Source organism: Sinocyclocheilus grahami, unplaced genomic scaffold (assembly GCF_001515645.1).
Source record: "Sinocyclocheilus grahami isolate Dianchi unplaced genomic scaffold, SAMN03320097.WGS_v1.1 scaffold46.1, whole genome shotgun sequence".
In the NCBI taxonomy this organism is placed as follows: domain Eukaryota; kingdom Metazoa; phylum Chordata; class Actinopteri; order Cypriniformes; family Cyprinidae; genus Sinocyclocheilus; species Sinocyclocheilus grahami.
In genome coordinates this window covers 1353094-1366660 of record NW_015505225.1, presented here as the reverse complement: position 1 = coordinate 1366660, position 13567 = coordinate 1353094, and the positions used below count along the sequence as shown (strand labels likewise).

Sequence of the window (13567 nt, the reverse complement as noted above, 5' to 3'; positions counted from 1 at the left end):
ATCTAACAGTTGCTTCTTTGTCCTGCTTCTCTGCTTAATCTCTCTCAGAAAGTGAAGTGAAGAACTCCGGAGGACTGGAAAATAACAGCGATCCGCTCAGTTACTATGTACGGCTGGGGTCTCTCTCCAACAAAGTCCGGGACAGGGCTTACCAGAGGGCTGTAGATAAAGTTCGTAATGCCATACAACGCAGCCAAGAGTCTATATCTCAGCTAAACCACACCATGGATCTAGTAAGCTGATCTGAAATTTATTCAAGAGATCTATAATAACTGTCAAAATACTGTCTTCTAATATCATGTTTTTATTTTTTTGTTCTTGTCATTTTTAACTGTACAAATCACTATGATTTTGAGACATGGGGTTGGTTAGCACAGGGTTAATTACTGGTTTACTGGATGCTGTTACCAAAATAAAACAAAATAAAACGGAATGTTTGCCCTCTTGTTATTTTCCAGCCTGTAAAGGATCTAAAAATATTTATCCAAATATATATATATATATATTATAATTCTTTAAAGAATAAAAATTGTGGCAACCAACCTCAGTCTAGCTGAAAGTACACCTAAAGAAAAGCTTCTAAAGAAAAGTTGTCATTTCTTTTAATTTAGCTACATCTAGTGGCGGTACAACGCTACAAGACTTGCACGATACGCCTATTTAAATATCTTGATATTTGTATTTACAGCATTTACAAAGTATAACAGTAAATTCCAGTTACGAACTTTTTGCTTAAGTGTACAAAACAATAGGCCTTCTTGATCACAATACATAACCCCATAAATCTTATCAAAAAGTTCAGGATTTAAAAAAATATGTATATCTTTACCAATAATTCTGTTGTAATCTTTAATAGTTAACTCGTGGGCCAAATACATTTAAATACGATATATACCACAGCTGCATGTGTGTGTGTTTGTTACTGAAACAGAGCATCACCGCGTTCAGCTCAGTAGTGTTCTACAGTCTTACAGCGTTACGTTGTGCGAATCATTCGTTTGGAGTCGATTCTTTTTAATGAATCGATTCACAAAATCTTTCTGAACGGTTCGTTCATGCATCACACGGAACCGTGTTTTTGACTCAACTAAAAAACTAAAAAAGTGTTAACACATTGAACGGAAAATCGTCTCTTGGGTAGATGTCCTATACTCATAACGTAGCAGCTCAACTGAAGACAGTAGTGTCCGGAGTTCAGCTTGAGTCAGTTCAATGTTGATTTAGCTCAAAACCAGTGTAGATGTTGCAATATACATGAATTATGAACAAATCCGATTAATCGATAAGAGCAGCTCTACAGAAGACAACAGTGTCATTGTTCAGCTCAATTCAGTTCAAGTTTTGTTTTCATCTGATAGTGTCAGTCCTGTCAAATCCATGATATTACTGAATTTTTTGTGTCTTTTTGACCCTAACTAATCAAGCCAATAGGCAAGAAACACAAACTCTATCAGGTGACTGAAATGGATGAAAAAAACCTTGGAGAAACCAGGCTCAGTGAATGAACACAGTGTGGTGTTGGTCAAGATAACGTCACAACAGCATTGGGTGTGAAGAAAGAGTTACCAAGAATTACCCATTTTGATTTCATGCTGACTTTAACAGTACTGAGCCGACAAGGGGAGCTGCAAAGTTATCATCATATTACTTGTTGCAATCTTCTTTTCTTACCTACTTGTAATGGTGAAAAAAGATTCTCGAACAACTTGATTTTGTTCATTGGGATTTGATTGGATCAAATGATCGCTGTCGCTTCTATTGAGTGCTGCAAGCGTGACGTCAAAAAATAGTGCTGTCAAACGATTAATCGCGATTAATCGCATCCAAAATAAGTTTTGTTTACATAATATATGTGTGTATACTGTGTATATTTATTATGTATATATTTAAGAAAATATGTTATGTTTATATATTAAATATATTTATATATAATATAAGAATATAAATATATAAATGTATATACATGAAAATATTTTCAAAATATATACTCTATGTGTGTGTGTATTTATATATATGCATAATAAATATACAAAGTACACAACTACACATACATTTATTATGTAAACAAAAACTTTTATTTTGGATGCGATTAATCGTGATTAATCGTTTGACAGCACTACTCGCCAAGCACTGCTCTTATGTATTTACTTAATGTTTCTGTCTCTCTGTAGTCTCTATGGCAAATGACCTGGCATGCAAAGGACTGGATAAGATAGAAAGGACCCTGCCGATCCTACACAAGCCATCTGATCAGGTATTATGTAATATTTGCCTAAATGTTAAAGTCGGCATGAAACGGAAGTTGCAATCATCTTTTCTTCCCTACTGTGATGTATATTCAAGTGGGACTTGATTTTGTTTATCAGGAATTGATTGGATAATTTTCATTGGCTTTTGCCGAGATCTCAAGTGAGTGGTTGTCAAAAATCTGCTATAAAGCAGCTGTAGCAAGACAATAGTGTCTATATTCAGCTCCTGTCAGTTCAGTTCGGTTCAATAACTGTGTAAAGTTCATTTATTATGAAACAAGTTCAATTCAGCGATTAGCAGCTCAACTGAAGACAGTAGTGTCCGGAGTTCAGCTTGAGTCAGTTCAATGTTGATTTAGCTCAAAACCAGTGTAGATGTTGCAATATACATGAATTATGAACAAATCCGATTAATCGATAAGAGCAGCTCTACAGAAGACAACAGTGTCATTGTTCAGCTCAATTCAGTTCAAGTTTTGTTTTCATCTGATAGTGTCAGTCCTGTCAAATCCATGATATTACTGAATTTTTTGTGTCTTTTTGACCCTAACTAATCAAGCCAATAGGCAAGAAACACAAACTCTATCAGGTGACTGAAATGGATGAAAAAAACCTTGGAGAAACCAGGCTCAGTGAATGAACACAGTGTGGTGTTGGTCAAGATAACGTCACAACAGCATTGGGTGTGAAGAAAGAATTACCCATTTTGATTTCATGGTGACTTTAACAGTACTGAGCCGACAAGGGGAGCTGCAAAGTTATCATCATATTACTTGTTGCAATCTTCTTTTCTTACCTACTTGTAATGGTGAAAAAAGATTCTCGAACAACTTGATTTTGTTCATTGGGATTTGATTGGATCAAATGATCGCTGTCGCTTCTATTGAGTGCTGCAAGCGTGACGTCAAAAAATAGTGCTGTCAAACGATTAATCGCGATTAATCGCATCCAAAATAAGTTTTGTTTACATAATATATGTGTGTATACTGTGTATATTTATTATGTATATATTTAAGAAAATATGTTATGTTTATATATTAAATATATTTATATATAATATAAGAATATAAATATATAAATGTATATACATGAAAATATTTTCAAAATATATACTCTATGTGTGTGTGTATTTATATATATGCATAATAAATATACAAAGTACACAACTACACATACATTTATTATGTAAACAAAAACTTTTATTTTGGATGCGATTAATCGTGATTAATCGTTTGACAGCACTACTCGCCAAGCACTGCTCTAATGGTGTTCTTCTCTTTCAGATCGTCGCCAGTGCTAAAGAGGCAGTGACAGGAGCCAAGGAAGCCGTCAGCGGTACCATGAACGGTGCCAAGGAGTCTGTCTCCTCCACCCTCAGTGAAGTGACGGACAGGACACGTGGAGCAGTGCAGGAAAGCATGGAGAAGACCAAGACGGTGGTGAGCGGTGGAGTCCAAACTGTGATGGAGAGCAGGGTGGTCAAACTGATGAGCAGCAGCGTGGACACAGCACTGAGCACATCTGAGACTCTGCTGGAGCAGTACTTACCTGAAACAGAGGAGGAAAGAGGTGAGGATAAGGGATGGACCGGGTTTACTGGCACTAGGATATTTTGCTGATATTTAGATTGTGCTCAGCTTAAAGTTGTGATAGATTTTCTTTCCTATTGTGCCATATATCCGAGGAAAATGATTCCTCAAATGAGAAAAAATGTTCATAAAACGCATAAATATCTATGCATATATATATTGACTCTTACATAAGCACTTGTGAGAACTGCATATCTTGTGATATTCTTGTGATATGCTTCTTATGAGGCTTTTTAAATCACATTGAAAGAATATGCATACTGTATGCTCTGTTATAAGCGTCAAATAGTCCTTGGAATTATTCAATTTTCCTGGAAAAGAAATATTAATTCTATTCATGAGTGGAACGTTAGACTTAGGCACATCTCAAAGAGATCCTTGACTAGCAATCTGAAATAAATTTTCGTCTAAAGAGCCTCACTAATCTTAATAAAACGGCAATGGAATTTCTCAAATCTAACAGTTGCTTCTTTGTCCTGCTTCTCTGCTTAATCTCTCTCAGAAAGTGAAGTGAAGAACTCCGGAGGACTGGAAAATAACAGCGATCCACTCAGTTACTATGTACGGCTGGGGTCTCTCTCCAACAAAGTCCGGGACAGGGCTTACCAGAGGGCTGTAGATAAAGTTCGTAATGCCATACAACGCAGCCAAGAGTCTATATCTCAGCTAAACCACACCATGTATCTAGTAAGCTGATCTGAAATTTATTCAGAGATCTATAATTACTGTCAAAATACTGTCTTCTAATATCATGTTTTTATTTTTTTGTTTTTTAGATTGAATATACCCGCAATAATTTTGATGTGTCTAACCAGAAGGTACATGAGAAACTGAGTTCACTGATGGGCTGGAAGAATGTCTCTCAGAGTCAAGAAGAGAACGAGACGGTCACAGACAACGAAGCTGAGGTATCTGAGATATCATGTGACTGGACATTAGGGCTGCACGATTTCTGCAACATTTAGGTTTTTTGCAATATATATTGGGATATTCAAAATTCAGGAATTTTTAATGAATCTACTCTAATCTCATGCTATGCATTTGATGCGATGACAAAAGTAGGTTTTGGTAAATGCTGATAATCCTTTTTTTTTTTGCATCATGAAGTTGCATTAAATTTCTACTAATCTAAATGCATTTTTTGATCAATCTATATCAGGATCGGTGAAATGTTCGTTTATGTTTATATTTTGCAACTCTACAATTTAAAAGTATTTTAATAAGTCAGTGTACATAAAATAACCCTTACAAAAGTATCACACACACACAGGTTTCAGATATTCACACATTTGTGAGCTTTCATAGATGCCAAGACAGAGAACAGACTTAAATAAAATAATAAAATACAGTATCTAAAACAACACTCTTTTCACAACTGTTTTCCACCTATCTTTTCCCACAATTTAGGAGGCTAAAATAGTTAAGTTAAAAGTTAAATGGAACAATCTCAATTCATTTGAAGCATTAGATTAAATGTGAGGAAAATAGTAATGAGGCTACAAAGTGGCATACTCATTGTGGCTTTACCTGAAATGAAAAAAATTGGGGAAAGATAACAATAAAGATCAAAACTGTAAGAAACAGTCATTTCTTCCTTCACAGTCAAGATATGTTTTTTTAATATGTTCTCATTAGCTTGTCAAGTAACGATTACACTATTTGTCTTCAGCTTACCTAATGCAGACTGTATTTGCAGAGTTTCTGTTTCTTTTGGTAGCACAGGTTCTACAATTGAGAAAAAGACTGAGATTAACAAAGTCTTACAACTGGCCACTCTGTAAAAAAATCAGGAAAAACTTAAATCTCTAGGCCTTTTCGATCAGAAATGACCGAAACATTTTGCTTTTTGAAATTTAAATTTTTTTTTGCTTTAGCAGAATGGGATGACTTTTGTGAACACAACAAATCATGGACATGTTTCAGATATATTAAAGGAGCAACAGCAACAAAACAACAACAAAAAAAGACACTTGGCTCCTTCGTGGTCAAAAATGACCAACATAGGAAATATGAAAAAAATACGAAAACTCCGATAATCTTTTCGTCGTACAAACTACAAATCAGCCATGGGGCAAAACAAGAACTGATGTGACTGCGACATGAAGCAAGTTTTTGCAAATGTGTAAAATCAATAATTCTTTATAGGAGTCTAGCGGTCACACCATGGTATTCCATATGTTTTTCTTTTTTACTCCCACCAGATAGCACTAATCTGCTTTCAAAAATTCGATTTTAAATATTTTAACATGAAACACTGCTTTGATTGAAAAATAATAATAATAAAAAAAATTAGAAAAATAAAGTTGTACTATTTTCAATGGGGAAACTGGGAAATTATCATAATTATTGCATAAATATTCATTAGTACCATAAAATTCTCTCAGATTTCAAAAGAAAAAGAAAAACATATTACATTGATTTGACTGAATCTAAAAAAAAGTTATATTTCAACCCCTAAACGAAGAGGGCTAGAGGCTTAAACTGGCTTAAAACCAGCTTTTTGGGGGCTTACGCAACGTAAAGAAAAGTTTTAGCTTCAACTTAAAAATGTTAATTTGCTCTGTGCTTTCATCAAACACAAAATAAACTCAAAATGAATGTTTTTTTTAATATATATAAGCATTGATATTACATAATAGTGATGTAGAACTTTTTAGTTTGTCTAACTTGGGTATCAGTTTGTTGAGCAAAATGAAAAGATCATATAAAATGACTTCCATTCACCAAAGAAAGTTCTTTATGTACTGAAAAGGCAGAAACCTCACAGAAGAAAACATTAATCACTCTAACGGTGACATGACAAACTTTTACAACAAAATAGACTCAAAAGCACTACATAGAGATAATTAATATTTTATGTAATGTCAACAATTTGGAATATAGAGTTTGTATAACAAAACAAAAGTTGGATTTTTGACAGTACATAACAGTACATAATATACTCAACAAAAGTTACCTACCCGTAACAGTGGCCTTCACTGTGCTGAGAGCCAAACCCTCTGAGTCAAGAACTTTGTATGTTCCGGCGCTGCGGGCCGTAACATTACTGAGAATCAACTTGTTGTCTCTCTTTTCCAGATAACCTTTCTTGTTTATGACTGCATCTTTTTCCCACAGGACTGTCCAGTCGGTTTCATTACTGTTTTGAAAAATCACTTGCTCAGCTTGATGCGTGTGCAGATCCAGGATCAGTTCTGCCCCAGTCTGCACAGATTTGATGTCCTTGTGATCTACCATGGGAAGAGGAACAAAGCATCAATTTAGAGTTAGTCATTATAGTTGAATGAAAAAAAGAGAGTTATTAGTAAACAAAAACTAAAATAGTAAAAAAGCATTTTCATAACGAGAAATCAAATTAAATATTTATCATTTTTATTCACTTTTTATTTTATATCAGCAAGTTGCAAAGGCAACATTTCTCATTCTCATTTAGTTTAACGTATTGTAATAAAATAGCTAAAAATGTAAAATTAATAAACTGAAAGAAAAATTATATAAACATTAAAAAAAACTAATAAAAATGACAAAAATACACAACAACATTAACTAAAATGAAAATGAAAACAAAAAGTTTAAAAATAAAAACGAATTATAATAATAATAAAAATTAAATCACTGATTTATACTGCATGTTAAAGCAATATCAATTCAACTAAATCAACAGCATTTGTGGCATAATGTTGATTATTACAAATAATAATAATAATTCTAACTTCTTTGCTTTTTTTGAAAGAAGCTAAACATGAGGTCATGTAGTAAAAGGGACCAAATGTTGGAGGATTTAAAAGCACAAATGTGAAGATTATAATTTTATAAAAGAACTTGAATGAATTCTTCAGCTAAAGCATGTGTGTTGTGTGAGCTGTAAAGGTTTTACTAAATATTTTAGGCGCTATGTCAATTTCTAAGTGAAAACTCTTTTTACACCGTTTTTTCAGTGTATTACAACACAAGTGATGTTGATTGAGCTTAACTTTTACCAAACACAGATTATTTATTTAAAACTGCTATAAGTGAGACGTGTTCTAGTGTTAAAGTGCCCTCACCGATTACTGCAAGATGGACGCTCTGAATTAAAATTCGGTTCTTGATACTCGATTCACCAACCACCAAGTAACTCTCATAAATGCCTGTATCACTGAATCTGACATCCTGCAAGAACAGAGAGCAGTTTCCCCTCACAAGCAGTTCCTCTGGGACATCCGCCCGGTCTCTATAAGCCTCCCCCTGAAACTGCTCCTGTCCCATTCGCTCAAACACAGAATCTCTTATGGTCTGCCACTGAATGTGAGGCCTGTGATCCAGGTGTGATGCCACAGAACACGGCAGGACAGCCGGCAGACCGACCCTTGATAACGTATGGACCACCACTGAGAGGGGAGAGGAGCCTATAGAGACAAGTTTGATCAAATACACATTATTTGACTTTAAAATTAAGCGCAAAAATGCTAAGAAATAAAGTTGGCGTATTTTTGTCATTGTCTACTTACCAACACAAATAAGAAGCCATAGCATCAGAAAGGCTGAAATCCTGAGAAGAAATGTTATAAATTACAGCCTACTGAGACCGGAGCAAGGAGAATATTTATTATTTTCAGTACAGATAAATAATCTAAAGTCTCCTGACAACAGCATTGTGTTCTATTAAGTAGAGCTCCATATGGCAAGCCAAATTAGCTTTTAATATAGGCTAATTGCATTTTTACTAGTAACAATTAACCCTTTCACTGGTGAATTTAAAATATTCTATCTGTCCCCCCAGAGTAAGTTTTTTTTTTTTAGATGATTGGTATTTTAGAAAGTTTCCCCTTATTGTTTCTATGGCGATGCGTCAGGCTTGTCACGTGACACACCACAGCCACAATAACACTGTATGACAAATGGATAGCTTTTATTTTTGTTTTTATTCCAAATATTCACAAACTTGTTTACCATATAATCAGCTATCTGATATTCCGAATTCACAAATATGCGTAAATTAGTGTTTTGTCATTTAAAAACCTTTCTAAATGATCTTGATCGTGATCTATAACATGAGATGAGCTCCACCATATTTGTTCGTGCTGCAGTTCAGAGAGTCCTGCCGGTCGGATTTACAGCACGTAAATGTATCAGTTTCTCCCGAAATACATGTAAATAAGTGGCCGTGAACTGGGAGAAGAATAGAGTGAACTTTATAGTTAATTACACTATGTGTATGCTTCCATAAACATCTGTATGTATTTTACTAACTCTAAATGTATTGTTTTACTAGTGCTTTTGTATTTAAATGTCTGACTCTAAAATAAACATTATGTGGTTAAAAACACTGCGTAGTTGTGATTATATGACAAGTGCAGAATGCGTCCGTCTCTGGCTCAGCGCCAGTCAATGCTCTAAATCCCATATGTGGGACTGTACTGCTCAACAGGTTAAATTATGGAACTCTTCGATTTAGTTGTTACTAGTAACAATTACCATTAGAGAGCTCTATAATTCAATTCCTACCAGTAACAATAGCATTAGAGAGCTCTGCTGTTGCATTTTTTGTAACAATTGAATTGTGGAGCTCCACAATGCAGTTCCTACTAACAATTTATATTAGAGTGCTCTCTAATTCAGTTGTTACTAAATGCAATTGTAATGTTCTCTAATTCAGCTAATAGCTCTCTTGCAGTTGTTACAGGGTGATTTCTGTTAGGGAGCTCTTTAATTCAATTGTTCTCAGTAAGAATTCCAATTAGAGAGATTTCTAATTTGATTGTTGTTAGAATAGAGTTCTCTAATTCAATACAAAGCTCTCTAATTCAGTTGTTAACCCAGTGGGCACCTTGATGTTGAAAAGACCTCAAATTGACTTCAAACATTTGCATCAAAAAACAGGTCAAAAATGCAAATAACTGACGTCAAAACTTGAAATCAATAATACAAATGTAAATTAAAAAAGAAATGCACCTATTCTGATTTTGAACAAAGATCGCAGAACAACAGATGAATAATTACTGACATTAGTCCATCACAATCTGAATTTGATTAGCTTAATTTCAATTAATTAAATTAAATTGTAATAATGGAACTTTGCAATTAAACATATCTATAATTGAATTATAGCTCTCTAACTGCAATTCATACTAGTAAAAATTCAGTTGTAGAGCTCTGTAATGAAAAACAAATGGAATTCAATGGAGACATAGGACTAATAAAAATGTAATTGTAGAGCTCTTGAATTCTAGCTAACTAGTAAAATTGAATTATAGAGCTCTGTGACTTGGATAATTGGAATAGAGAGATCTCTAATCGTAATTGTTTACTAGTAAAAACTGAATTTTGGCATTCTTACTAGTCCTTATTAGTAAAATGCAATTACCACGAGTAATGCTATGGTGACCGTAAGGGTACATGTTGGGTTCACTTGATTTTGTCGTGGCCACGACATATTAACTCATGGGAACGTGATGATATGTCGTGGCCATGAGATATTAATTTGTGGGAACGTCATGTTAACTTGTGGAAATGAAGTCGTGGCCTCGAGATGCTATGTTGAGGAAACGACATATTTTTCTAAGTTTAACGCGTAAACAAACCTGCGTGACTATAGCAACCAGGGATTATCAGAAATCTATTTATTAATATTTTGTTTTGAATTAAGAAATTATTATATTGATCATTATAGAAATTATTACATTATTAAATTATTATATTAACCATATAGACCTTGGCTACCGGACTGTATTGTGCGTGATGTAGACATTCGAATGAAGTTCATCATGAATAAATACATAAAGTACATAAAATAAAATAGGCATACAAGAAAACATATCCATTCCACAAGTCCATTAACTGATTGTCTGTTCCCGCAATATTTGTATATTATTATTTTTATTATTATTAGTGGTTATATTTTTATATTCGTTTCCCCCCTCCCTTCATTTCGATCTCTTTACTTAACGTTCTGAATAGTTTTAACAGCCTACTATAAATGCTCAACATGCCAATAAAGCTTTGAATATGCTGACTGGAATTTTTACTGGAATGCAGTTTAAATTGAACATATTTCATTTTATTTCGGCTAATTAATAGACTATATTTATCAATCCTATAGTGTTTAATTGAGGAATGAATCATTCACGTAGTTTAATTTGTAAATGAAAACACAACACGCTCATTTATCATCACACACGGGCATAAATACAATCATAAAGTCAAAACTTTATTGGCATAATTGTCAGGCGATTGTCACAATTGTAAAGCTAATTCGGCTTGCCATAGAGTCCGTCTGCGTTTGAACGCGCCTTGCGTCCTCAGTTTCAGATTCCTGGAGCTGCAGCAGCGCTGCGGTGACGCTGCTCGGCGAAACGAAACTTAAACTCAATAGAGCTCAGTCTAGACCCAAACCAACAAGACCTGAATTTATTTGATAACAGTCCGTTAGCATGGATATTTGGAGGACAAGAAGCAAATTAATTGTTGTTTTCATGATTATACCCTATATCTATTATCGTCACCGTTTATTGATAAACCTCTTTAATTCCTAAATGAATGCAACATACATTTCCTCAGAATATCACCTATAGCCTTCTACTGTGTTGCTATTAAAGACGTTTCTTACCAGCTATTTCTGTCCATCTTGCATTTGTGTCGGCTCCTGTTCCTGCAAGAGATGTTGAATGAGTGTAAACAGCTCAGCAGCGAATATATAGTCTACCAGCCTCTCTCTCTCCATTTCCCAAAAACGAAACTTGACGCTACAGACCAGGCCAGTCGAAACCGTTAGGTACAGCCTAGATAGGCTAGAATTTCATCGGAATATTTGTGAGATTTAGTCAGTCATCGGAATATTTGTGAGATTTAGTCAGTCAAAATAACAATTTTGAGATTATATCTGATCTAATTTTGTGGAAAAAAAGTGTTGTGACATTGTACTAATGAAGAATTTTGATTTTAGATTTGTGGAGTGAAAGATTTAAAATGAAAAGAAAGAACCTTGGAGTATAAGAATTGGTCCAGAATACCTATTTTTTTAACTAGTGGTATTTACATTTACATTTAGTCATTTAGCAGATGCTTTTATCCAAAGCGACTTACAAATGAGGAAAATAAAAGCAGTCTAAACTAACAAAAGAGCAACAATATATAAGTGCAAATGTTAGGTAAATGGGTGCAGAGCCAGTGGTGGTTTTGTAGGCAAACATTAATGCCTTGAATTTAATGCGAGCAGCTACTGGTAGTCAGTGCAAATTGATGAACAGAGGTGTGACATACGTTCTTTTCGGCTCATTAAAGATTAATCTTGCAGTGTCATTTTGGATTAATTGTAGAGGTTTGATAGAAGTGGCTGGAAGACCTGCCAAGAGAGCATTGCAATAGTCCAGCCTGGATAGAACAAGAGCTTGAACGAGGAGTTGTGTTGCATGTTCTGAAAGAAAGGGCCTGATCTTCCTAATGTTGTATAAAGCAAATCTGCAGGAACGGGCAGTTTTAGCAGTGTGGTCTGAGAAATTCAGCTTATCATCAATCACTACTCCAAGGTTTCTAGCTGTTTTTGAAGGAGTTATGGTTGATGAGCCTAACTGGATGGTGAAATTATGATAAAGTGATGGGTTTGTTGAAACCACAAGCAGTTCTGTCTTAGCCAGGTTGAGTTGAAGTTGATGGTCCGTCATCCAACAAGAAATGTCTGTTAGACATGCTGAGATGCGAGCAGCTATCGTCGGATCATCAGGATGGAATGAGAGGTAGAGTTGAGTGTCATCAGCATAGCAGTGATATGAAAAGCCATGTTTCTGAATGACAGAACCTAGTGATGCCATGTAGACAGAGAAGAGCAGTGGTCCAAGAACTGAGCCCTGAGGCACCCCAGTAGCTAGATGTTGCGACTTGGACACCTCACCTCTCCAAGATACCTTGAAGGACCTATCTGAGAGGTAAGACTCAAACCACTGGCGTGCGGTTCCTGAGATGCCATTTTCCAATAGGGTTGACAGGAGAATCTGGTGGTTCTGGTGCCCATATTCGGTCATGTGCTCATGTTTCAAATTATTTAGTAATCACATCGCTGTTCAAAAAAAGGGAAGCAAATTTAAATTTTTTAAACAAGTCTAAGCTAAATAATAATTTAAAAATAAAAATCAATACTAAAGTAAAGTCCCCAAATAGCCTACACCTTGCTTTGTGTATTGTACACTCTAAAAAATGCTGGATTCAATACAACCCAGTGCTGGGTAAAATAGGGACAAACCCAGCAATTGGGTTGTTTTGACCCAGCGGTTGGGTTACTACCCAGAAGGTTGGGTTAAACATTTGTTAAACATTTAACCCAACCGCTGGGTCAAAACAACCCAATTGCTGGGTTTGTCCCTAGTTGTATTTAACCCAGCATTTTTTAGAGTGTATATTTATAAGAGCTAAATCATGGAATCAACAAATGAACTGAGACGTATGAAAATTACAATGCAGCTATATTTAATTTTTTTTTTACGTCATTACGTTTTTGAACCGGTTCTTTGAAGCGAACTGTTTGAAAGAATTCGCCTAAACGTAGTAGTTCCCAGAGCCATGGAAAGAGAGAGCTGCGTCAACGGGAGTCCAAAACGCTCGATCGTCACGTGATTCACGTAGACCTCAAATAGTTCCAGGAAGCTCATAGCGGCCAATTGAAATACATTGAGTTGGAGAGACAGAACTGTGATTTTTGGTAATTAGTAGACAATAAAATAATTTATTTACATTATTTATAAAATAATGTATACG

General features: G+C 35.0%; 2 protein-coding genes across 2 annotated transcripts; one reads left to right on the top strand and one right to left on the bottom strand.

The window, feature by feature from the left end:
- The first annotated feature begins 2146 nt into the window (after nt 1-2146).
- LOC107582591 (perilipin-2-like) lies at nt 2147-4025 on the top strand. Its single transcript, XM_016268493.1, has 2 exons — nt 2147-2254; nt 3533-4025. The coding sequence occupies exons 1-2, from the start codon at nt 2177-2179 to the stop codon at nt 3866-3868; spliced, it is 414 nt and encodes a 137-aa protein (XP_016123979.1). The 5' UTR covers nt 2147-2176; the 3' UTR covers nt 3869-4025.
- Nucleotides 4026-4912: 887 nt separating this feature from the next.
- Nucleotides 4913-11519, bottom strand: LOC107582590 (uncharacterized). Its single transcript, XM_016268492.1, has 6 exons — nt 11427-11519; nt 8329-8369; nt 7885-8226; nt 6799-7068; nt 5513-5563; nt 4913-5365 (listed from the first exon to the last, which is right to left on the bottom strand). Exons 1-6 carry the CDS (start codon nt 11441-11443, stop codon nt 5286-5288), a joined length of 801 nt encoding a protein of 266 aa, XP_016123978.1. The 5' UTR covers nt 11444-11519; the 3' UTR covers nt 4913-5285.
- Between the last annotated feature and the right edge of the window lie 2048 nt (nt 11520-13567).

Excerpts from the sequence above, each read along its gene's own strand:
- LOC107582591 (XM_016268493.1), top strand. The coding sequence starts at position 2,177 with ATGGCAAATGACCTGGCATGCAAAGGACTGGATAAGATAGAAAGGACC. Across the intron at positions 2,255-3,532 it reads TACACAAGCCATCTGATCAG|ATCGTCGCCAGTGCTAAAGA; the intron begins GTATTATGTAAT and ends CTTCTCTTTCAG.
- LOC107582590 (XM_016268492.1), bottom strand. Across the intron at positions 7,069-7,884 it reads CGTCCATCTTGCAGTAATCG|ATCACAAGGACATCAAATCT; the intron begins GTGAGGGCACTT and ends TTCCCATGGTAG. Across the intron at positions 5,366-5,512 it reads GCAAATACAGTCTGCATTAG|GTAAAGCCACAATGAGTATG; the intron begins GTAAGCTGAAGA and ends TTTTCATTTCAG.